At 42.0% G+C, this 26,962-nt stretch overlaps 1 protein-coding gene across 1 annotated transcript in view; it reads right to left on the bottom strand.

The window, feature by feature from the left end:
• LOC309568990 (sialic acid-binding Ig-like lectin 10) overlaps positions 1-26,962 on the bottom strand; it is a gene marked incomplete at its 3' end in the record, with an annotated part of 259,234 nt that overhangs the window by 205,889 nt on the left and 26,383 nt on the right. The window contains 2 exon segments of the mRNA XM_082274753.1: positions 3,327-3,585; positions 7,294-7,650. Of these exon segments, the coding sequence (XP_082130879.1) occupies positions 3,327-3,585; positions 7,294-7,650 (616 nt within the window).

The following is a 26,962-nucleotide window of genomic DNA, read 5'->3' on the forward strand; positions in this document are numbered from 1 at the left end:
AAATGATATGACATACCATTATGTTCAATTTGAAACCACAAACTCCAGTATTATTTTGTTTTATATAGCTTTCTTTATATAAATAGCTTAAATCGTTTAAATATATTGCAAAACAGTTTGTCATAAACAACAGACAAGAAGGACAACAATATTGCACTTAACTATATATCAATCAACTCAAATCAGTGCTTTATGTGCCTTCTTGGCTGCAAATGTAGACACAGTGCTTTATAGAGCCGTATATAAATAGTTTAAATACTTCTACTGCAGGGGTCAGCAATCTATAGCACTTGTGCCATGCTTGGCCCTCAAGGTGCCTTTGCACAACACTCAAGCATGCCACAGCCAAACAGGCTTACCTATCAAGGGTCCCAGTGGAACTTAAGGCCCCTTTCACACGGGTGATCCAATCCGATCCGCCTGTCAGTTTTTCAGGTGGACCTGATCGGATGCTCCATGCATCCCTATGGGGCAGAGGATGTCCGCTGACACCCGCTGCTCTCCGATACGATCCTGTTCGTGAAATCCAGATGGATGGAAACCCTATTTTCCATCCGCCTGGAGGATCGAATCGGAGGGGATTGGATGAGAACAGACAGGCAGTCTGTTCTCACCCGACCTCCCCATAGAGGACAGCAGGGATCTGACAGCTCTGTCTCCACACACAGAGCGGAGACGGAGCTGTCATCCACCTGCTCAGCGGGGATGGGCGGATCGATCCCCTGCTGAGCAGAACGGACTCCGTCGGGCAGTGCGCCCGTGTGAAAGAGGCCTAAGATATCTGCAATGCAAACTGAGCAGTGATTGCAGGTGGGGAGGAACAATCCTCAATTTACTCTTTGCAGCACTTAGAGGAAGTGATCTCTATATATAGAGGAAGTGTCTATATTTGCAGCCAAGAAATCTTGCAAAGCACCGATTTAAGGCAATTGATATATAGTATAGTTGAGTGCAATATTGTTGTTCTTGTCTGTTCATGACAAACTGTTTTGCAATATATTTAAACTATTTAAGCTAATTATATACAGTAAATAAAGCTATATAAAACAAAACAAGTCTGGAGTTTGTGGTTTGGAATTGAACATAATGGTATACCATATTATTTTGCATTTAGTCAATGTGCTCTTGCATGTAAATCTGACTTCTTTCTACATTTAATTTTAGTTTTAATTATCATGATATAAAATAAAGGAGGTGGGGGTCTTTTGGTGGGCGTATTTTTTTTTTTTTTTTTGGGTAGTGGGGGGCAGCATTTCATTCTTGGACCCAGGTAGCACAATGTCTTGGGCCAGCCCTGGTTCTCAGCATAGCTAGAGAACTGACCACAGTGTGCTCTCCTGCGGTGACGTGGCAGTATCATGCTGTGGGGATGTTTTTCAGCAGCAGGATCTGCGAGACTAGTCAGGATCGAGGAAAAGATTAATGCAGCAATGTACAGAGACATCCTTGATGAAAAGCTGCTCCAGAACGCTCTGGACCTCAGACTGGGGGAAGGTTCATCTTCCAACAGGACAAAGACCCCAAGCACACAGCCAAGATAACAAAGGAGTGGCTATGGGACAGCTCTGTAAATGTCCTTGAGTGGCCCAGCCAGAGCCCAGACTTGAACCAGATTGAGCATCTCTGGAGAGATCTTCCAGATCCAACCTGATTGAGCTTGAGAGGTCCTGCAAAGAAGAATGGGAGAAACTGCCCATATGTGGCTGTGAATATTTATGTACATGGGATTGTTTCATCTTTTATTTTTAATCAATTCGCAAAGATTTTAAACAAACTACTTTCACGTTGTGATTACGGTGTATTGTTTGTAGAATTTTGAGGAAAATAATGAATATATTCCATTTTGGAATAATGCTTTAACATAACAAAATGTGGAAAAAAAGAAGTGCTCTGAATACTTTCCAAATGCACTGTACATGGCACAGCAAGCGAATATCAGGAATAAGAAATGCTGGGGTAACAAACACTTTAAGCCCTGAACTAGCCTACAAGAAGTGTGGACCAGCAAAGGGCTTCACTGTCTAAATAAATGTATGTTTAAGAACCTTTTCTTATAAATTACAGACAGCTTAAAATGTTAACAGATTTAACACATTAAACACATAATTGCCCAACTTCTACAGCCTTTGTAAAGCCAATGATGGTGTCATTTTTCTCTGCTGGGATTATAATGTAGAATAGGAAAATACAGTGGAAATATAAATAAGAGAATAATATCTATGGACTACCGTGTTTCCTCGAAAGTAAGACCTACCCTGAAAGTAAGACCTAGTGTTATTTTTGGGGAGGGCTGCAATATAAGCCCTACCCTGAAAATAAGCCCTAGTTTAGTGTATGAAAAATCCTAGGATGCACTTTATTAGTGTTTTAAATAATGTCCAATGTGTGTTTTTGTAATATAATACTGTGAAATACCTTCCTTGGATCGCCACTCCGCTCTCAGCTGATTCTGTCTTTCTCCTCTCATACCGTAGCTGTCAGAGGGGGATCTCAGCCCCTCCCCTCTGCATGCAGTTTACACAGAAGTGCCAGTATTCGATTAGAATTGTGGGAAATACCTTCGATACATCGGCTCTTCCGTGACCCCCAACTGTCAGTGGGGGAGAAGAGGGCAGCAGATCAGCTGAGCCCGGAGCGGCGATGTAGAAGGTATTTCACACTATTGTAATCTAATCTACCCGATGCTTCTGTATAAACTGCAGAGGGGAGGGGCTGAGATCCCCCTCTGACAGCTACGGTATGAGAGGAGAAAGACAGGAGAGAGTGGGAGACACAGCAGTGATGTAATGAAGGTATTTTACACTATTGTATTACAAAAACACACACTGGACATAAATAAAACACTAATAAAGTGCATCCTAGGATTTTATATACACTACGGTAAACTAGGTTCACACTGGATTCTTGGCACACAGGGAGGGAAGAGAGGGACAGAACATTATAAGACCTACCCTGAAAATAAGCCCTACTGTATCTTTTGGTGCCACAATTAATATAAGACCCAGCTTATTTTTGGGGAAACACGGTAGTAAAAGAGAAAGAGAGCCTCTAAGTTGGGGAGTGATTCATCTACAGTAATCTGTAGTTGTGGATTGCCAAGCAAGTCAGTGTAGAGGCCGTTATTGGAGCAATAAGGATTCATTGAAGTGGGGAGGTAAGTAATGAGTTACCCATGGTCATTCTCAGTGCTCATAGGACCAAACAGTCTTGTGTCTATTTTCTGGTACTAATTCTCAACTGAGTTAAAAGTATCTTTCATTCAAACACTTTAGATGTTGGTGTGATCGTATTCCAATATTTTCCAACCACAAGTTCATGTTTTATACTCACACTGAACAGATAATGTGATTTCATTTTGGGTATAACTCTTCAATGATGAGAAGGTCATCTGACAAGTCAGTGAAGTTTGGTGGTGTCTCCGAGTTGGAACAAATGTCAGATTTGTTGAATTAGTCCATATTCCCGTCTGATTCTGCCATGTAATTAATGCGTTGGGGCAGCCTCTCGGTGCATCACATGTTAGCGTCACCTTTTTACCTTCGGTCAATTTTCCAGGGTCTGAGATTACAGGTTTTTCATTGAAATCTACAACAAAAGACACCCCAAAAATATTTAAAAGGGGTTTTAAAGAAAACATATAACAAAAATGTTGGTGATATTATAAACATTTAATATTAATGCAAATGACATGTGTTTTTTCTTATTGGTGTCTTCACATCTATCACTAACTGAGTTCATTATTCCATTGGCCTTGTCACAGGGGTTAATAGTAAAGGAAAAAGAACCTTAAGAAACACATTCCAGTCTACAAAGACAAGGGTGATGGCAGAAAAAAAGGTATTTTAAGATGAATTAACATGCATCGTGTTTATTTTTACATTACGCATAAGCACATAGTAAATGCCAAGTAGAGTAGCCAGACCTTCTGCCGGGGCCCTTATATACCTGTTATTCACTCTTGGAATTACAGCAACTACAGGTGCATCCTATAAAAATTAGAATATCATTAAAAAGTTATTTATTTTAGTAATTCAATTAAAACTCATATATTTTTTATAGATGTATTACACACAGAGTGATATATTTCAAAAAATGTCTTTCTTTTAATTTTTATGATTATGGCTTACAGCTAGTAAAAACCCAAAATTCAGTATCTCAGAAACTTAGAATATTGTGAAAAAGTTCAATATTGTAGACTTATGGTGTCACACTCTAATCAGCTAATAAATTTAAAACACCTGTAAAGGTTTCCTGAGCCTTTAAATTGTTTCTCAGTTTGGTTCAGTAGGTTACACAATCATAGAGAAGACCGCTGACATGACGGTTGTCCAGAAGACAGTCATTAACACCCTCCACAAGAAGGGTAAGTCACAAAAGGTCATAGCTAAAGTAGCTGGCTGTTCACAGAGAGCTGCATACAAGCATATCATTGGAAAGTTGAATGGAATGAAAATGTGTGGTAGAAAAAGGTGCACAACCAACAGGGATAAGATTTTAGAGGATTATGAAGCAAAGGTCATTTAAGAATTTGGGGGAAATTCCCAAGGAGTGGACTATGACTGGTGTCAGTGCTTCAAGAGCCACCACACACAGATGTATCCAGAGCATGGACTACAACTGTTGCATTCTTTGTGTCAAACCACTCCTGAACCAGAGACATCAGAAGCGTCTTACCTAAGCTAAGGAGAAAAAAGATTGGACTGTTGCCCGGTGGTCCAAAGTCCTCTTTTCAGGTGAAAGTAAATTTTGCATTTCATTGGAAATCAAGGTCCCAGGCTCTGGAGGAAGAGTGGAGAGGCACAGAATCCAAGTTGCATGAGGTGCAGTGTGAAGTTTCCACAGTCCATTATCATTTGGGGAGCCATGTCATCTCCTGGTGTTGGTCCACTGTGTTTTATCAAGTCCAAAGTCAGTGCAGTCCTCTACCAGGAAATTCTAGAGCACTCCATGCTTCTCTCTGCTGACCAGTTTTATGGCGATGCTGATTTAATTTTCCAGCAGGACTTGGTAAGTGCCCACAATGCCAAAACTACCAATACCTGGTTTAATTATCATGGTATCACTGTGCTTAATTGGCCAGCAAACTCGCCTGACCTAAACCCCATAGAGAATTTGTGGGGGTATTGTCAAGAGGAAGATGACAGACACCAGACTCAACAATGCAGATGAGCTAAAGGCTGCTATCAAAGAAACCTGAGCTTCCATAACATCTCAGCAGTGTCACAGGCTGATCGCATCCATGCCACACCGCATTGATGCAGTAATTCATTCAACAGGAGCCCCGACCAAGTATTAAATGCATACTCCACTGTACATTGACATACTTTTTAGTAAGTTAACATTTCTGTGTTAAAATTTTTTATTTTTATCTTTATTGGTCTTATGTAATATTCTAGTTTTCTGAGATACAGAATATGGGGTTTTCACTAGCTGTAAGCCAAAATCAGACAAATTAAAACAAAGAAATGCTTGCAATATATCTGTGTGTAACACATCTATATAAAATATATGAGTTTCACTTTTTGAATTGAATTACTAAAATAAATTAACTTTTTAATGGTATTCTAATTTTATGAGATGCACCTGTATAGCAACACTGCAGAGCAAGCATCACCTGGGAATAATTTTACATTGATTATAGCAAAAATTTAAACATAATGCACAGCGTTTTCTGTTTATACATTATGTTCACAGTCAAAGTTTCTATGTTGTCAGAATGTTAATCTATGCTACATCAGTGAAATGGTGTACCGATAGCTGCAAGTCTCGGGCTTATGACTTGGAACCAATCAGCATTGTACCTAATCATGTGATCCTCACAACAGCCAATCACAGTAGATGTCTGCAGATGTCACTGCTCTTCCTTATCTCCACTTTTTGTGTATAGAGTTTTTTTTTTCATATGCTTGCCTATTTGTTAGTGTGTAATAAAAACCTGAGCAGGGTTTTTTAATTTTTTTCTGAATTAATCCTAATGTTTGTATTGCCATGTCTGTAAATTGTGGAGTGACTTTTCACCTTAATGATAGTTCTTTAAATTGCAATTAATGAGAAAAACAAGTTTGTGGATACCTGATCATCACACCTACTTTGTGTTTCCAAAAGTAGGTGTAAGATTATTGCATTTCAATGTTTCTGGTAATGGGCACTGCTAGTGTTCCAGCATACAAAGACATTTTAGACAATTTTGAACTTCCAACCTTGTGGTAACAGTTTAGTGAAGATCTTTTTCTGTTCTAGCATGACTGAACCCCTGTGCGCAAAGCCAGCTTCATAAAGACATGGTTTAATGAGTTTGGTGTGGGGGAAACTTGAGTGTCCTGCACAGAGCCATAATCCCAACCCTACTAAACATCTTTGGCATGAATTGGAATGCCAAGTATAAGCCAGATCTTCTCATCCAACATTAGAATCTGACCTCTCAAATGCACTTTTGGCAGAATGGACACTAATTTCACAAACTCACTCTAAAATCTTGTGGAAAGCCTTCCCAGAGGAACAGAGGGTGTTATGGCTGCAAAGGTTGGGAAGCAATGGAATATCCAGCAAACTGTGATGGTCAATACTTACATATTTGGACTTCCTCCTTAATTCAATTTTCTGATATTTGATACTTGGATTCCAGTTATTTTCTATCTATCTTCAGAAAGAATTGGTAAGTCTACTTTCTGAGTCACTGGCCAATCATAAGTATGCAGCTCGGGACTCACACAAAAAGTATTTAAACCTGAGACAGCCAGTCCACGTGAATTTTCATAAGGAGTTGAACAGTGGCAGTCTCCCGGGTACTAGGTTGTTTCCATCGAAATACCCTTGAAGGTTCAAAAGAACCCACAAACTGGGATTCAACAGAACTCGTGATTTCTCTTCTCTAGAAAGAGCTGTGCCTTAGTGCAAAGTATGCCAGAAAGGTTCCTGCTGAATTTTAATTTCCAATATTTTTATTAAAGTTTTGCAAAAAGTAAACAAAGTGTACAACAGTGCAATTTACGCCCATAAGGCTCAAACATATATCTCAAGGATAGCATAACATCCCATAATATAAATCAAGGCACAACTGATACAGATATAGCCGGTGTAAAATAAAAGAAAAAATGCAACAGAAACATGGTAATGCTAAGAATGGCAGCCTGAATCCTCTGCTGAATTTTAAATATAAACCATGCTTTGAAATGAACCCTAGAGTGGTGTTTGTTTGAACATCCAAAGCCTCCAATTATATCTCAGTCCAGGACCGCTTTAATGAGTAGACCATTAAAGGGAACTGTTGACATTTGTGGGCAGTAAACCTACCTGTGATATGTATTGTTATCATTTTGGATGCATAGCTGTATTTCTGGTTGTTGGCTTGCCCATTTTCAAATCTGAAGTAATACTTTCCAGAATCTTGCTCTTTGGCATCAGTTATCATTAGTGTGCAATCTCCATTATCTGGATTTCCCATCAAGTGAAAATTTGGCTTTGTGCCAACAATTGACTTGTCACTAGAAGCTACAAATTCTTGACATACAGTCTTCCAGTGACCTCTAGAGCTGGTAAAGGATTTCATGTGATCAGCAATAAATGTACAAGGAATCGTGACACAAAGACCCTTCTGGACAGTGACAGTCTGAGCCACTTGAATAGAATAGCCATCTACTTCTCTAATATCTAAAGGGGAAAACATAAGAAGAAGAATGTTATAACATACTCCCAACACATTGAGAAAATGTATGTGAAGTCAAAACCTTTTTTTGAGAAAGGGTAAAGCCCAGTACACACAAGTCAAATATTGGTCAGTAAAGGCTGGTTGAACAGAAACTGTCCGACACTGGGCCTGTGTGTACGGCAGTAATAGGAAATCTCCCAGGGTCAGGTGTAGTCCTGTATTGGATTTTTGCTGCTGGAAGGTGGTGGAGAAAAAGCAAGGAAGTGCAAGTGCCAGCGCCACTGCTAGTGCACCCTCGACTGCAGCTTCAGCAGCGAGCAGTAAGCCTTTTTTGAGGTTAAGCTGGCTGGTTTTGTTCACTGCCTTTGGACTGGAAGTCCACCTGACTGTGTTTCGGGAGTACAGCTTCATCTGGATTATCCACTACACTTCTGTTCTATCAGCATTGCGGTTATGACCTGCTCTTTTTATTTGCCCTATTGACCTTTCTACAATTTGAGGGTCTATACGATCTGGTAAGCAGGATTGACTCTTCCATCACCTCGGTGACGTGTGTTTCCAGATAACGGGAGTCGGTGTGGGGACTTGTTCTTTTACAGTTCTTTGATTGTTATATTTTATTGGTTTCATTTTCTGGCACTGCATCCTTTTGTTTTATTGTTCATTTATGGGTGTATGATCAGACCCATTGGGGCTGGCTGCCTACATTACTATTCACTGTATCTTCCTAGCGCAGATATCTTTTTGTTTTATTATTACTGTGTGTACGGTAGCCTGTCCGATAGCAACCGGCCAAACATCCAGCTTCTGTGGAAGGGCCATGACTGAAAAAGATCTTCTGATCGGCATCCGATCAGCGCTCCCAGCCAATGGATGGCACTGATGGTGCCCTGGCCCTGCAGCTGAATCGACTGTAGAGGAGAGTCCTGGCACTTGCTGGACTTTCTTGGGCACCCTGAAGCCTTCTTCCCAAATGCAGTGGAAACATTTTTTATGGACTAAAAATGTGAAAGAAAGGAGGCGAAAGCACCTAGTGCATTACCCTTGGACACCTTTAAATTTTTTATTAAAATGCCAAATATAAAATGCCAAAAACATACTCACAAACATGAAGAGCAAAAATCACTTAAAATGAGTCCACCTCGATGCGGAAAGGACATATCCCTGGATATTAGGGCAGCTGACGCGATTCGGGAGGCACGCTCCCTTCCTCAGAGCTGTTCCATCATTCTCTAGGACCAAATTTATACTGAATGTGCTAGCACAAACCCCTCCACCATGTACACTGAGCGGGCCATATAGTATCCATACCAGCCAACAACATAAACAGAATATATTTTGCAACACGACGGTAAGACATTGGGCTGCTGGACGTTCTAGATTACATTTTATACTGTCAGGGTCATTGGGGTGATTAAATAATAGAAAAAAAAATGGATTTAAAAAGCCATATATATTCCATCTTATGCATGTAGATTTTGAACAGTGCAGCTTCTATCTTGTTTTGGAGGTGAATGAAAGTTCATATATGTTCTTTTGCAAAATGTCTCTTACAAGAAATTCAACAGAGATCCTTGTATTCCTTGATCGTAAATAAGTGGTACATGGACATCTCATCAGATAAGGACCAATTAGCGAGACACCATACTAGTCACTGATGTCCAGATGTTAGTCTGCCTGTAAGTATTGCAACAATGGACAATAGCCCAGTGTACTCTATCAGACATTTACAATATATATATGTTTTAAAGATGCATTATATCGTATGTAAGAAAACATGAGTAATAATTATACGTATATGTATACATATATATTTAGGAATGTTATATAACATTTTGGTTTTATATTCTTACAGTAGTAATCTTACTTAGACAAAGAGTGAATACTAATTACCTCACTTTATGTAAGTTTGTGTTTAAGTTTTTAAGGTAATATAAATCCTATAAGCCAGACACTATGTCTGACAGTGATGTCAGAATTCAAATAATGAATGGCTTTTCACTGGCAAGACAGGTCAAAGGTCATGGGATAATAATACTGGTCTAATTAGTCTAAATACTGAATCTAATGAACAGTACAATACTGCCCCCTTTGGAGATAATATAAATGCAGCCTTGTGGTAATTCAGTATTTTCCAATATAAATTTATATATATTGTATTAAAAATATAATCTTTATGATGTTACCAGATCCAATAATTGCCAAGATGAGTGATGGAGATATAGATGGACATTTATGTATGTACTGAGAGTATGGACAAAGTTTTATGTTGTGTTTGATGATTACTCTTTAAAGAAATCATCATTTAACTTTAATATCTAATATTGGATTAATTAGTAAAGAGGTGTGACTATGATCTCACCAGTTAATGGATAGAATGTCCCAACCAATGGGGATAATGTTCCTCCCTCTGGGTTTAACTTATGGTAATTTGAATAGTCCTTTGTTCAATACCATATAAAAAAGAGAACCCAGATGTAATAGGACACATTACACTACTGACAACACCCATTACATTTGCAACATACACACTACTACATCCATCTATATACTCATCCAGACATACTCCATCTTACTCCATCATTTATCTGAAACTTGGAGGGAAGCCACCATTTTAAGAAGGCATCCATCTTAAGGACTCTGGTAACGACCATTTGAAGCTAGCAGCCATCTTAAGTGTGGTAAATATACCTTGCGGTGTTTATTTTATATTATTCAATATTGTTTATTTCCTTCCTTATATGTTTTATATTGTATATTTAAGGGTAATAAGATTACAATCCCAGCCGTATAAACCATACAAGATTTTTCTCTAAAAAGCTGATTTTTGTTTTTATACATTTTTATTAATATCAGATTCAGCGCATTATTGCGATTTTAGTCTCTCGTTTTGCATAGCTTATTTTCACTCCATCTGCAGTGGAGTGACTATCGGCTGCGCCATTCGCAGACAATTGTGGTCTGATTATTTAGAACACTTACCTATGGTTTATGCTATACCTGAGAAAAGGTAATCTTGTTTTATTTTACTTTCATTATTGAGCTAAACATCACATTGCATTTATTGTTAAGTTTGTATTTTATGTAAAGTTATCTTTTTGTGTTACCTTAAGTCTGATCATTTATTGTGAATACATGTCTTTTGAATAAATATTCTTATATATATTCCTTACTGTAGACTGTTTTCACTAAGATTGGTATATGCTTTTAACAATAAATTAATCAATTAAAAATAATTCGCTACATATTGATTTGTGGAAATAAGTTGAGATTCTCCTACCTCACAGATCTTTGCTTATTGACGTAAATAGACACTGTTATATTCAGAGCAGTATAAATATTCTGACAATACACATGCATATGGTATAACAAGCATTTTATATAGACATATACAACGTTTGTTACATTTGCAACCACCTTTCTAGCAGGCTCAAGTTTATTGTAGTAGTACAATTATTTATTTTATAGTGTGTGGGTTAATTTATTTCTAATTTTGTCATTCAAATTTATATGAATGTAATCATTTTTAATTATATGTGTATGTTGTGCGACCCAACAGAGGGGTTTATTTGTGTTGGCGCAACTCCTTTTCCCTTGCGTGTATGTCTGGGCAAGGCCAGCCGGTATGTGTGGTGAGGGGTGTCCTGGGGTGTCCCTGGCCCCCCCCTCCCCCCCCCTATTTTTATATATATATTTTTCATAATATCATCATCATTTGTGCTAGCACATTCATTATAAATTTGGTAACCTCATATGGTACAAAAAATATATTGATGATATCCTCCTTATTTGGAGAGGTGATGTATGTTCACAATTGAATGACAATCCCTACAATATCCAATTGTCTTTTGTACACAGTAAACTGGAAGTTAATTTTTTAGACCTTAATCTCAAGATTCATGAAGGAAGAATAGTTAGTTCATCTTTCTTTAAACCTACAGACAGAAACAGTTATATTCAACTCAGTAGCTGTCATCACCCTATGTGGTTAAACAATATCCCTAAAGGTCCATTTTTGCGCATAAACGTAACTGCCAAAATTTAGACGATTACTATAACCAATGTTCCATTCTCAAGGAAAGATTCATTGAGAAAGGGTATTGCAATACCAAATTAGACACCATAATAGAAGAGGTTTCTCTAGTCAACAGAGACACACTATTGAGTGATAACCCCTGAACACGCAATAAACCTTTCTGTCCATTCATTACCAACTTTTCTACACAACACTACCATATAAAAATAATTTTTCAGAAAAGATGGGATATTTTATTAGCAGATCCAATATTAAAAGCACATCTACCAGCCAAACCAGAGGAGATATTTTGAAGGGCACCTAACTTGAGAGATAAGTTAGCTCCCAATATTGTTAACCCACCTGCTCAAATAACCTTTTTTCAAGAATTAAAGGGTTTCTTTCCCTGCAATAAATGCGTTATTTGCACAATTACTCCAGGCAGGAAAAGACGGATCATGAATTTCACCTCCTCTGTCACCAATATATCATATGACATTGATCAATTCATTTCCTGTACAACTACACATGTAGTATACGTTCTTCAATGTTCTTGTAATAAACAATATGTCGGTAGAACTACACGAAGATTAAGAGACAGACTCCAGGAACATATCTACAAAATCAAAAAAGGTTTCAAACAACACAGCCTGTCAGCACATTATAGACACTGCCATAACAGAGATCCGAGTTGCTTAAAATTTATAGGTATAGCCAAACTTACCCCCCATTGGAGGGGATGTAATCCCACTAGAGAAGTCTCTAGTGCAGTGAGAGCAGTAAGGATGTGGAATTCTCTTCTGCAAACAGTGGTATCAGCAGGGAGCATTGATAGTTTCAAAAAACTATTAGATGGGCACCTTAAAGACCACAACATACAGGGGTATACAATGTACGGTTAACAGCACACACACACACATCATAGGTTGAACTGGATGGACTGGTGTCTTTTTTCAACCTCACTAACTATGTAACTATGGGCCTAATTCATAGTACGGCGAATTGGCGTTTCGGCGGGATTTTGCGAACCGGCGATTATTTAAGTCTGAAATTGGCATTCAAAGAACGGCGGGCGGAAAATAGCGCCTAGTGTGAGATTCATTAAGATGCAATATGGTCAGAGCGCGACTTAAAACCACGCCAGCTAAAAGCTCGACTAAAGTTTAGCCAAATTTTCCCCTGTACCCCCAAAAATCCCAAATCACTGTGGAAGGTGTGGAAGTCAATTTGGAGATGACTTGCGTTTAAAAAATGTCAAAAACTGACTTAGAAAGAGAGATATCTGCGAAAGTGTAGAAAGGTTAAACAGCTCCTCCAGCCTCGAGCTGCGAACGCGCGAATGTGCGCATGCGTAACGCCAAATAGGCTCCAAAAATTTCGCCAGCGCGATTTTGGGTCAAATTTTTTTTGAATACCGCTTGGAAATCCGCTGTCTCGCCCATAGAAAATGGCAAAAACCGGCGGAATTGGAAAAACATGCACACTTCCAACAAGGGATCCCTTAGTAAACACCATCACATTCCATACACCTTTCCTGCTAAATCATAGCAGTCAAATCTACAGTGTTTATATAGAACCTCCACATTATCGGAAAAAACCCACAAAATATTACATTGGGGAATTGGTCGTCAGATATAAAAAAAATAGATGTAAAACATATTTCAAAGAAAGATTATTAGCATTTCACACATATCAAGGAAATGTCACAATTTTGACAATATTTTATGTGTTTCCAAAGAATTTTTTTAGAAATATATTGCAAATACTACATTTTCTTCCATATGGGTATGGCCAAGTGTTACCATTTTAATACACATTTAACTGAAGGTATATATATATATATCTCATACTTGGCTAATTAGCAAAGTATGCCCAACAAACAAATAGAGCTTTAGCTCACGATATTGCTACATATTGACTGGCATCTTTTGTATTTTGTTCATGTCTTTAGATTAAAAGTTTGCTGATACACATGCCTTTTTCAAACATGAACAAAATTATAGATGTCAACATTTGGAGAATTGGAGATATCCAAGTGTTGCCCATACAGAGGGCTCCTTCCGGATTCGAACTTACAAACCTACAGCAGGAAGGCAGACTCCCTAATCATTGTGCTATTTCTCAGTGACCGTTGGGTGTTTTCTTCATGCCGGCAAAATGCTCACATGGGAAAAGGGGCCATTGAACTGAATAGGATTGGATTTTTTGCCTGTTTTGGGAGTTGATCCTTGAGCTGGACAAATCCCCCTCAAACGCCCCCAAACGGGCTACGTTCACATGTAGGTGTTTGTGGTCTGTTTTTGGGGCTTTTTTAGGTGATTTCATATAACAATGCCTGCCCAAAAAATGCATGTCAAAACGCCTGTGAAAACGCCAGCCAAAACGCACATAAGAACGCCTGATATAATTGCCACGCCAAATTTAGGGATGTTCATGAGTGATGAGTCAGATTGTTGGCTTACATATCTGTTCAATCGTCACAATCTCACTTCCCAAATCCCAAAAGGTGTGTTTTTAATTGTTTCCCTAAATATATATTTCTCTCTCTCTCTCGCTCTCTCATGTAATTGTATATATATGTATGTATTCCTGTATCTAAACATTCTAAATAATGACTAGCAAACTTGAAGAGAGAATTTTATCAATTCACATATACTATACACACCTACATACATACATACATGGATTTGGGCAGTTTAGGTCTCTCTCCTCCTCCTCATTTCTATTTCCCTTGTTTTGGCAACTGAGCATGCTCCAAAACACACAGGACACACACAGTTAATTTTTGGACTGGGCGTTACCATTCTGGGTGTGTGTTTGCTTGGATTATATATAGCTCACTCAGACATCAGGAAAGATTTGACCTACAAAGAGGTCCAAAATATTTGTGTGTCACATGCTTTATGGTTCACATTTGTGGCCCTTTGTTATTTATGGAGGTGAGATTTGGCTGTGTTGTGTGTTGACTCTCTGTAAGTATTTATTGCTGTTAACATAATTCTGTCAATCTGCACATGCATCTGTTGATTATGGGCTCTTTGTCGATGTATATGGTCTAAATGTTGTACAAAGGTTGTTTTTGTTTGAAAAATACAAATCTGTGGCTTCAATGGGATACTGTGGAGACTGTGCCAAAAATGTCATGTGAAATGTTTGAGCTGTGTATTTGTGTATTAAACAGCATGTTTACAATCTTTTTTACAAATGTCTTCATGTGTCTAAATAAAGTTTTCTGGTGTCCACAAATGTATGTATTTGTATTTCTTTTTCTAAGTTAAATATGCTTAATGGTTGTGTATGGTGACTATTCGCGAATTCGCGAATATACAAACCCACATTCTCACATTTATACATGAAACCGGAAACGAAACTTTTGGTGTGTGCACACGTTTCCGGAAATTATCCCGGCCCTTATCGCAATCATGGCTCCTGCGCTCTACACGTCCGAAATTGTGGCATTTGTGTGTAAGGTAAGGAGGGGGTGTGAATGTGCGGGATGGTGGGTGGGTGGGTGGGTGGGTGGCTGGCTGGGTGGGTCGCTTATCTAGCGGGTGTGCAAGAAACTTTTGGTCTGCTGATCTGCGCATGCACTTTCTGCCTATTAGACGTGATCTAGAAGCTTCCTGTTATAGAAACTTCCTAGATGTGAACCTGTTCCATATATATATATATATATATATATATATATATATATATATATATATATATATATATATATAATGTATGTATGTGTGTGTATATATATATATATATATATATATATATATATATATATATGTGTGTATGTGTGTATATGTATATATATATATATACACAAAATATATATTATAGAAAATATATATATTCGAGACAATATATATACTATGTATATATTATATACAATATATACATTATATACAATATATACATTATAGAATATGTTATATACCATATATTAGTGTATATAATAGGGAACAGGTTCACATCTCTGATCTTTCTATATAGATATAGATAGGCATACCCTGCTTTAAGTACACTCACTTTATATACAATCGTGAGTAAGGACACAGCTTGTTCAGCTTGCCATGACACTGCTCACAAATAGTGTTGAGCGAACACGGACTGTATTATTCGTGTTCGTACCGAATAATTGGATTTTTTGTACCCGAACACGGACACGGACACTTTACTGTATGTTCGGGTAAAAATCCGTGTTCGGTCGTTTTATTTCCGGGTTTTGCATGCTTTGGCGCTCTTTTCATGGCGGGCTTTCAACAGCCAATCAACAATCGTTTAACTGGTGTGCCTTAAGCCATCCCAGCCATGCCTGCAAATGTCTCAGTAGCTGTGATTGGCCGTCTGAAGCATGTGACCAAGTCTTTATAAGTTCGAGGCAGCCGCAGCGGCGTCATTATGCTGCTTAGATTCAGGGACAGAGCACACATCAACGTGCTGGCTGCTGATTAGGGAAAGATAGGCAGGAAAAAACCATTTGTGTCCGGATAGAATTGAGGGACAGGTCGGAGTGTTTAGGCAGGGCGAGTTGTAGGCATTTTAGGGATAGAGTCTGCTGAATTATATAGGGTCAGTGTCTTCTACAAACTACAATCGATATTGCTGTGTGGGGGGTGGGGTCTGCACTCAATCCTGATCTACGATCTCTTCTCAATCCTGTTAGGGACAGAGTCTGCTGAATTTTAGGGAAACTGTGTTCTACAAACTACAATCGATATTGCTGTGTGGTGTGGGATTGGAGATAGGCAGGTGTCAGTGATCCACATCCATTTTTCTGTGTGTGAGCTGCAGTGAACACAATCTTTTTGGGCTGCAGTGAACACAATCTTTTTGGGCTGCAGTGAACACAATCTTTTTGGGCTGCAGTGAACACAATCTTTTTGGGCTGCAGTGAACACAATCTTTTTGGGGTGCAGTGAACAAAATCTTTTTGGGGTGCAGTGAACACAATCCTTTTTGGTGTGCAGTGAACACAATCTTTGTGGGGTGCAGTGAACAAAATCCTTTGTGGGGTGCAGTGAACACAATCTTTTTGGGGTGCAGTGAACAAAATCCTTTTTGGGGTGCAGTGAACAACATCCTTTTTGGGGTGCAGTGAACACAATCTTTTTGGGGTGCAGTGAACAAAATCCTTTGTGGGGTGCAGTGAACACAATCTTTTTGGGGTGCAGTGAACACAATCTTTTTGGGGTGGAGTGAACAACATCCTTTTTGGGGTGCAGTGAACAAAATCCTTTTTGGGGTGCAGTGAACAAAATCATTTTTGGGGTGCAGTGAACACAATCTTTTTGGGGTGCAGTGAACACAATCTTTGTGGGGTGCAGTGAACACAATCTTTTTGGGGTGGAGTGAACAACATCCTTTTTGGGGTGCAGTGAACAACATCCTTTTTGGGGTGCAGTGAACACAATCTTTTTGGGGTGCAGTGAACACAATCTTTGTGGGGTACAGTGAACAGAATCTTTGTGGGGTGCAGTGAACACAATCTTTGGGGGGTACAGTGAACACAATCTTTGTGAGGTGCAGTGAACACAATCTTTGTGGGGTGCAGTGAACACAATCATTGTGGGGTGCAGTGAACTCAATCTTTGTGGGGTACAGTGAACACAATCTCATACTGAAGGTTTGAGGGTGCTGCCTGTTCCATACTCCCCCTACTCCTCATCTAGCCTTTTAGGGGTACAAACAATAGTAATTGGGGCCTAGTGTGGTTGTGTACGTGTGATATACATACACTTTTTTGGGATCATATTTTCTATTCCGCTATTTAATCAAAAACCTTTGGGGATCAGTTAAATTGGGGGATAGTCTGTGTTGGTACGTGTGAGAGAGATCCACCTTTCCAAGTTGTTGGGGTTCATCTCATACTTCTGAAGGTTTGAGGGTGCTGCCTGTTCCATACTCCCCCTACTCCTAGCCTTTTAGGGGTACAAACAATAGTAATTGGGGCCTAGTGTGGTTGTGTACGTGTGATATACATACACTTTTTTGGGATCATATTTTCTATTCCGCTATTTAATCAAAAACCTTTGGGGATCAGTTAAATTGGGGGATAGTCTGTGTTGGTACGTGTGAGAGAGATCCACCTTTCCAAGTTGTTGGGGTTCATCTCATACTTCTGAAGGTTTGAGGGTGCTGCCTGTTCCATACTCCCCCTACTCCTAGCCTTTTAGGGGTACAAACAATAGTAATTGGGGCCTAGTGTGGTTGTGTACGTGTGATATACATACACTTTTTTGGGATCATATTTTCTATTCCGCTATTTAATCAAAAACCTTTGGGGATCAGTTAAATTGGGGGATAGTCTGTGTTGGTACGTGTGAGAGAGATCCACCTTTCCAAGTTGTTGAGGTTCATCTCATACTTCTGAAGGTTTGAGGGTGCTGCCTGTTCCATACTCCCCCTACTCCTAGCCTTTTAGGGGTACAAACAATAGTAATTGGGGCCTAGTGTGGTTGTGTACGTGTGATATACATACACTTTTTTGGGATCATATTTTCTATTCCGCTATTTAATCAAAAACCTTTGGGGATCAGTTAAATTGGGGGATAGTCTGTGTTGGTACGTGTGAGAGAGATCCACCTTTCCAAGTTGTTGGGGTTCATCTCATACTTCTGAAGGTTTGAGGGTGCTGCCTGTTCCATACTCCCCCTACTCCTAGCCTTTTAGGGGTACAAACAATAGTAATTGGGGCCTAGTGTGGTTGTGTACGTGTGATATACATACACTTTTTTGGGATCATATTTTCTATTCCGCTATTTAATCAAAAACCTTTGGGGATCAGTTAAATTGGGGGATAGTCTGTGTTGGTACGTGTGAGAGAGATCCACCTTTCCAAGTTGTTGAGGTTCATCTCATACTTCTGAAGGTTTGAGGGTGCTGCCTGTTCCATACCCCCCCTACTCCTCATCTAGCCTTTTAGGGGTACAAACAATAGTAATTGGGGCCTAGTGTGGTTGTGTACGTGCGAGATACATACACTTTTTTTGATCATATTTCCTATTCCGCTATTCAATAAAAACCTTTGAGGATCAATTGAATTGCGGGATAGTCTGTGTCGGTACGTGTGAGAGAGATCCACCTTTCCAAGTTGTTGGGGTTCATCTCATACTTCTGAAGGTTTGAGGGTGCTGCCTGTTCCATACCCCCCCTACTCCTCATCTAGCCTTTTAGGGGTACAAACAATAGTAATTGGGGCCTAGTGTGGTTGTGTACGTGCGAGATACATACACTTTTTTTGATCATATTTCCTATTCCGCTATTCAATAAAAACCTTTGAGGATCAATTGAATTGCGGGATAGTCTGTGTCGGTACGTGTGAGAGAGATCCACCTTTCCAAGTTGTTGGGGTTCATCTCATACTTCTGAAGGTTTGAGGGTGCTGCCTGTTCCATACCCCCCCTACTCCTCATCTAGCCTTTTAGGGGTACAAACAATAGTAATTGGGGCCTAGTGTGGTTGTGTACGTGCGAGATACATACACTTTTTTTGATCATATTTCCTATTCCGCTATTCAATAAAAACCTTTGAGGATCAATTGAATTGCGGGATAGTCTGTGTCGGTACGTGTGAGAGAGATCCACCTTTCCAAGTTGTTGGGGTTCATCTCATACTTCTGAAGGTTTGAGGGTGCTGCCTGTTCCATACCCCCCCTACTCCTCATCTAGCCTTTTAGGGGTACAAACAATAGTAATTGGGGCCTAGTGTGGTTGTGTACGTGCGAGATACATACACTTTTTTTGATCATATTTCCTATTCCGCTATTCAATAAAAACCTTTGAGGATCAATTGAATTGCGGGATAGTCTGTGTCGGTACGTGTGAGAGAGATCCACCTTTCCAAGTTGTTGGGGTTCATCTCATACTTCTGAAGGTTTGAGGGTGCTGCCTGTTCCATACCCCCCCTACTCCTCATCTAGCCTTTTAGGGGTACAAACAATAGTAATTGGGGCCTAGTGTGGTTGTGTACGTGCGAGATACATACACTTTTTTTGATCATATTTCCTATTCCGCTATTCAATAAAAACCTTTGAGGATCAATTGAATTGCGGGATAGTCTGTGTCGGTACGTGTGAGAGAGATCCACCTTTCCAAGTTGTTGGGGTTCATCTCATACTTCTGAAGGTTTGAGGGTGCTGCCTGTTCCATACCCCCCCTACTCCTCATCTAGCCTTTTAGGGGTACAAACAATAGTAATTGGGGCCTAGTGTGGTTGTGTACGTGCGAGATACATACACTTTTTTTGATCATATTTCCTATTCCGCTATTCAATAAAAACCTTTGAGGATCAATTGAATTGCGGGATAGTCTGTGTCGGTACGTGTGAGAGAGATCCACCTTTCCAAGTTGTTGGGGTTCATCTCATACTTCTGAAGGTTTGAGGGTGCTGCCTGTTCCATACTCCCCCTACTCCTCATCTAGCCTTTTAGGGGTACAAACAATAGTAATTGGGGCCTAGTGTGGTTGTGTACGTGTGATATACATACACTTTTTTTGGATCATATTTTCTATTCCGCTATTCAATAAAAACCTTTCTAGGGCAAGATCTTAAATTACAGAAATATGAGGAGACCGTCAAATAAGGGCCGTGGCCTGGGTCGTGGTGCTGCTGGTAGAGCTCCTGTTGCAAGGAGAGGACATGGTCGATCTGTGCCAGCTACACGCACAAGTGAAACACCTTCCTCAAGTGTGAGTAGGCGACAGAACCTGCATCAGTATTTGGTAGGGCATCAAACGCCCCTAGAAGTGATGAGGCCAGAACAAGTTGAGGCGATAGTAGATTGGTTTGCTGCTGACAGTGCCTCCAGTTCCTTCACATTGTCTCCCACCCAGTCTACTGCAGAAAGGTCAGAGTTGGCACCTGCAGCCAATGTCCAACCGTCTTTCACCTCACCCCCTTGCAAATCAGGCCAGCAGTCTGAGCCCCAAGCCATACAGCAGTCTCTTATTCTTTTTGAGGACTCTGTCAGCAGGGTTTCCCAGGGCCATCCACCTAGCCCTGCCCCAGAAGTGGAAGAGATTGAGTGCAGCGATGCCCAACCACTTATTTCTCAAGATGAGTACATGCAAGGATCATCGCAGCACGTCTCCGATGATGACGAAACGCAGGTGCCAACTGCTGCGGCGTTCAGCATTGTGGAGACCGACAAGGAGGGCAGGGGTGAAGACTGGGTGGAAGATGATGTGGAGGACGATGAGGTCCTCGACCCCACATGGAATGAACGTCATGCAGGTGAACTGAGTAGTTTGGAGGAAGAGGCGGTGGTCGCACAGAGCCACCAGCACAGCAGAAGAGGGAGCAGGGTGCAGAAGCGGAGCGGCCGTGCCCTAGACACTACGCCCGCTACTGCCCAACGCAGCAAGGGAACGAGCGCACCAAAGTCAGCTCAAAGGAGTTCTCTAGCGTGGAAGTTCTTTAGAAAATGTGCTGATGACAGGACACGAGTGGTTTGCACCCTGTGCAATCAGAGCTTGAAGCGAGGCATGAACCTTCTCAACCTGAGCACAACCTGCATGATCAGGCATCTAAGTGCAAAGCACGAGCTGCAGTGGAGTACACACCTTCAAAACCAAGAAACGTCTCTGGCTCATCCTGCTTCCTCTTCTGCTGCAGTCTCGGCCGCTCCAGCCACATCTGTAGTGATACCGGCACCTGCCACCCCGCAAACAGACGATCTGTCAGCAACACCACCACCTGGGTCACCAACAACCATCTCCACAATGTCCCGTGGAAGCGTTCAGCTTTCCATCTCCCAAACACTTGAGAGGAAGAGGAAGTACCCCCCTACCCACCCGCGATCCCTGGCCCTGAATGCCAGCATTTCAAAATTATTGGCCTTTGAAATGCTGTCATTCCGTCTGGTGGAGACGCACAGTTTTAAAAACCTTATGTCGGTGGCTGTCCCACAGTACGTCGTGCCCAGCCGCCACTACTTTTCCAGGCAAGCCATCCCTTCCCTGCACAACCAAGTGGGGGAAAAAATCAGGTGTGCACTGCGCAACGCCATCTGTGCCAAGGTCCACCTAACTACGGATACGTGGACCAGTAAGCACGGTCAGGGGCGTTATATCTCCCTAACGGCACACTGGGTAAATGCAGTGGCGGATGGGCCTGAGGCGGATAGCAATTTGGCGCATGTCCTTCCACCACCGAGGATTGCAGGGCGCTTCAGTTTGCCTCCTGTTCCTAACTCCTCCTACTCCGCTTCCTCATCCTCTACCGCCTCCTCATCCGGACAGCGTAACACCTTCACCACCAACTTCAGCACGGCCAGGGGTAAACGACAGCAGGCAGTTTTACAACTTGCCTGTTTGGGGGACAAACCACACACCGCGCAGGAGTTGTGGAGGAGCATGGAACAGCAGACAAATGAGTGGTTGCTGCCAGCGAGCCTCAAGCCCGGCCTGGTGGTGTGCGATAACGGGCGAAATCTCATAGCAGCTCTGGGCCTAGCCGGTTTGACGCACATCCCTTGCCTGGCGCATGTGCTGAATTTGGTGGTGCAGAGGTTCCTTAAAAACTACCCCGATATGTCAGAGCTGCTGCAGAAAGTGCGGGCCGTTTGTGCGCACTTTCGGCGTTCTCACCCTGCTGCTGCTCGCCTGGCAGCGCTGCAGCGTAACTTCGGCCTTCCCGCTCACCGCCTCATATGTGACGTGCCCACAAGGTGGAACTCCACCTTGCACATGCTGGAAAGACTGTGCGAGCAGCAGCAGGCCATAGTGGAGTTTCAGCTGCAGCACGCACGCGTGAGTCGCTCTGCGGAACAGCACCACTTCACCACCAATAACTGGGCCTCCATGCGAGACCTGTGTGCCTTGTTGCGCTGTTTTGAGTACTCCACCAACATGGCCAGTGGCAATGACGCCGTTCTCAGCTTAACTATCCCACTTCTATGCCTCCTTGAAAAAACAATTCGGGCGATGATGGAAGAGGATGTGGCACAGGATGAGGAGGAGGAGGAGGATGAAGAGGTAACATTTCCAAGGCTTTCAGGGCAGTCATTCGCAAGGGGCTCCGAGGGTGGGTTCCTGCACACGCAAACGCCAGGGACGCAATTGTCCAGCAGGGGCACAGTTCTGGAGGATGAGGAGGATGAGGAGGAGGAGGAGCTGGAGGAGGAGATGGAACCATGTTCACAGCAGGGTGGCACCCAGGCCAGCTCATGGCCATCACTGGTGCGTGGCTGGGGGGATACAGAGGACACGGACCATACACCTCCCACAGAGGACAGCCTTTCGTTGCCTCTGGGCAGCCTGGCACACATGAGCGATTACATGCTGCAGTGTCTCCACAACGACCGCCGAGTTGCCCACATTCTAACTTGTGCTGATTACTGGGTGGCCACGCTGCTGGATCCCCGTTACAAGGACAACGTACCGTCCTTAATTCACTCACTGGAGCGCGATCGCAAGATGCGCGAGTACAAGCGCACGCTGGTAGACGCCATGCTGCTGGCATTCCCATCTGACAGCGGGGCCACAGTGGAAGCACAAGGCAGAGGAGGAGGAGGAGGAGGTCGCCAACGCAACCAGGGCACCGCCAGCACCTCAGAAGGCAGGGTTAGCATGGCCGAAATGTGGAAAAGCTTTGTCAGCACGCCACAACAAACAGCAGCACCAGCAGCTCAGATGGAACGTCTTAGCAGGAGGCAGCATTTTACCAACATGGTGGAGCAGTATGTGTGCACACGCCTACATGTAGTGAATGACGGGTCTGCCCCCTTCAACTTCTGGGTCTCCAAATTGGGCACATGGCCTGAGCTTGCCCTTTACGCCTTGGAGGTGCTGGCGTGCCCTGCAGCCAGTGTATTATCTGAACGGGTATTTAGCACGGCTGGGGGCGTTATAACAGACAAGCGCAGCCGCCTGTCCAGAGACAATGTGGACAAGCTCACGTTCATTAAAATGAACCAGGCATGGATCCCACGGGACTTTTCCGTACCTTATGCAGAATAGCAATGGATACCGACCTTACCCACCCATTGTTCCATTTTTGCTCTTTCTCACTCTTTTGGGGTGTACCCTCATTTAAAATTTGTGAAAAGAAGCAGTGTTGGCTACCTCGTCCTCCTCCTCAGGGCCAGATTAATGTAGGGGCTATTGGAGCTGCAGCTCCAGGCCCCTACCTTTTATATAGGCCCCGGGTTGGCCATATTCACTGTTACCGCTCTTCTGTCACTTGTAAACACAGAAGTCTGGCTTCTATGCTCGCTTCCCCAGGCAGCACCCTCAGAACCTCCCCACACAGCGTGAAGGCCGGACAAGGAGGGACAGTTGGCGATGCATGGATGTGTTTATGGGCTTCAGAGACAGCATCCCATGTTGAATTAGGCATGCATGGCTGCACCCTTCCTCCTCTGGGTGCATGGCAAGGCACGGCCCTAAGGCCCTTCAAAATCCTCAGCACCAAGCCCATGATGCTGTTAATCCGGCCCTGGTCCTCCTCCACCGCCGCTTCCACCTACACCGCCCATAGGTGTGCGCAGCCTATTGCATTAAGGTGTGCACCCCAAAGTTGAAATACACATGCATGTGTTTGCCAGCAGGGAGAGTAATGTATCGGGGCCATGTACCTGTAGGCAAGGAGAAATAGAGCAGAGCAGGTCCCAGGGAGATCTTTCCCATCTCCTCACTGGCAATGCTATGTGCCCTAGGTGATTAGGGTGTGCCCAGGCACACCCAGCACACCCTGTGCGCACGCCTATGTCACCGCCACATCCACCACCACCTTAACCTCCCTCCTACTCCATATGGGCCTCGTCCTTCAGAGATGAAGAAGAACATTGTTTTATTTTTCTGTTTTTTTTTGTTGTTTTAAGTTATTTCCCTATCCACATTTGTTTGCAGAGCACTTGCCATGCTCTTAATTACGTTTTGCTGCCATTTGCAGCACTCTAGCCCTTTCCTTTGGTGTTTTAGAGCCATTTTAGTGCCTTAAAGTTCGGGTCCCCATTGACTTCAATGGGGTTCGGTGTCCGGGAAAAGTTCGGTAAAAGTCCGGGACACGGACCCGGACTTTTTTTTAAAGTTCGGCCGAACCCGTCGAACACGGACATCTAGGTGTTCGCTCAACCCTACTCACAAACCATAAGTGACAGGGATAACAAACTTAGGGAGCAACGAGAGGGTACCCAGGACTACACCATATCCATTTTGTGGCTGGGCAGCTTGCCTAGGTAATCTATCATGTCATAGTCCTGGATCCCCTTAACATGCTCCCACATGGTTTCGGAGTAAGGCTATGTCAATGTGGCCAAAATTTACAATGGAGCTGGTGTATTTTCATGCATTGAGAAAAGAAAAAAGGGATTGCTTCACTTTAAGTACATTTTCAGTTTACATACATGCCCTGGTCCCATTGTGTACTTAAAGTGGGCTATGCCTGTATATAGATAGATTTGATTAGTTTCAACGTTTACACAAAATGAAACACAATTATCTGTGACAGATTGCTCTGACGCTTTGGAATCTGTCTAGATAAAGACAAATGTATTGACCCTTTTCATATATGCAAGATTAGAAACATTATTATATTCCCTAAATGCATAATGCCAAAAATTATTGCCTTACATACATCCATACACACTGCAAGCTCGGCCCCGTTTGTCTTGTCTGACACTCTTACCATCATAAGCTGGATCTGCACACAGCAGCTAATTGGTTCACCTGAGATGGAATCAGTGATCCCAAAAATCTGGAATGGTCATGTCTTCAAAGGATTGCCTTGAACAAATCACCTCTAAAAGAAACACATGAGTGTATAATCACTTTTCTTAATGGATCACATTCCCAACACACCCATCTCACACTGCCATATGATAATGAATGGGGGTGTCCATTGCAAGTTAAATACACCCCCAGATCACATTGCTTTGTTAATTTACAGATCTAACTGGAATTTGATGGCACTGCTGTGAACCACTATGCCATCAAATTCTGCTGGGGACCTTTAAAAAGGATTATGTGTGATTGTGTGGATAATTATGCCACCTTAAATTTGCATCTCCCACATACCATGTGCAACTCTTGCAGGAATTGCAAATCAAGGATAATTCAGCACAGCATAATGAACAGACACATTGAGGAGTGTAGGAGCACAGCGTCAGATTCCCCAATCACACTATGGGGTTTTAACTCCTCCATAATTTTGCCACTTTGGAAACCAAGTGCTTACTTTATGTATACTTTTTAGACGGAACTCCAATTTCTAATAGGGTGATATCATTGCATGAGATTTCCCCTCACTTCCTGTCTTAGTGTCACCAAGACAGGAAGTGAGGGGAATATCACTGTGGGGAAATAGCTTGCAATTGTTGCCTTATAATGTCCATAGTATATATAAAAGGAAAGAATTGCTGGCTATATCCCCACGGGAGATTCCCTCATTTCCTGTCGTGGTGACACCAAGACAGGAAGTGAGGGGAAATCTCATGCAATGATATAACACTGTTACATGTTCTAGTTATGTAGCAAACTTAAGAATATACAAAGCAAACCTCTTTTTTTTCCATTTTGGCAAAATCATGGATTAATTACAAAACTATCTTTGTTTGTCCCGTGGCTTGCAGGAAAAACATTTTGCCTTGATTCCACCATCAACACAGACAGGGGAAACCCTCCTGCGGAGCCATTGTGTTCACCCGGTGCTGCCCCTGCCAGGAAAACACAGTGATTATTGCTAGTGGCTACAAGAGATGCTAGCGATAAGTGTGTGTAAAATCTGACAGACTGGTTGTACGTTGTCCTCCAGGTGATCGAGCAATCCACTTGGGTACCTTCAGCCTGGCCATACATAGTTTAAATCTGCATCTCAAATGAAGCAATCCCATTTACATATAACACTCCATAAATGAGAATTGAGGGGCTTATCAGGTCTGCGTCAAAAATTAACAGCCACACCCAATCAGACAGCTCATGTTAAAAGGGACCTGAAAAGCAATCTGCATGGCTTGCTTTTCCAAGCATTGGCTAGTTTAGTGAGCCTGGACTAATAACAGTCACTGTAATGCTACCCATACTGCTGTCCTTTTAACATGGTGACAAAAGTTGATACCTATGCTACATGTGTGTAAAGTTACTTTCACCCTGCTAAATGGACAGCAATAAGGTTGTAAATACAGTGACTGCCTGTCCCCCCCTGATGGCGGCCCTGGGTGTGTCATGAAAGGCCAATTGAGAAAATGGCTATATCATGTAGAGGAAATCACCAGTGTGGGGCAACCTATGTCATGGAGGTAGATTTGGACATCGATGTATATGTATCACCAGAAATGGAATTCTTTGTTCTACAATATCTCAAAGACG

The sequence above is a fragment of the Pelophylax lessonae genome (assembly GCF_965119305.1).
Source record: "Pelophylax lessonae genome assembly, chromosome: 12".
Classification (NCBI taxonomy): Eukaryota; Metazoa; Chordata; class Amphibia; order Anura; family Ranidae; genus Pelophylax; species Pelophylax lessonae.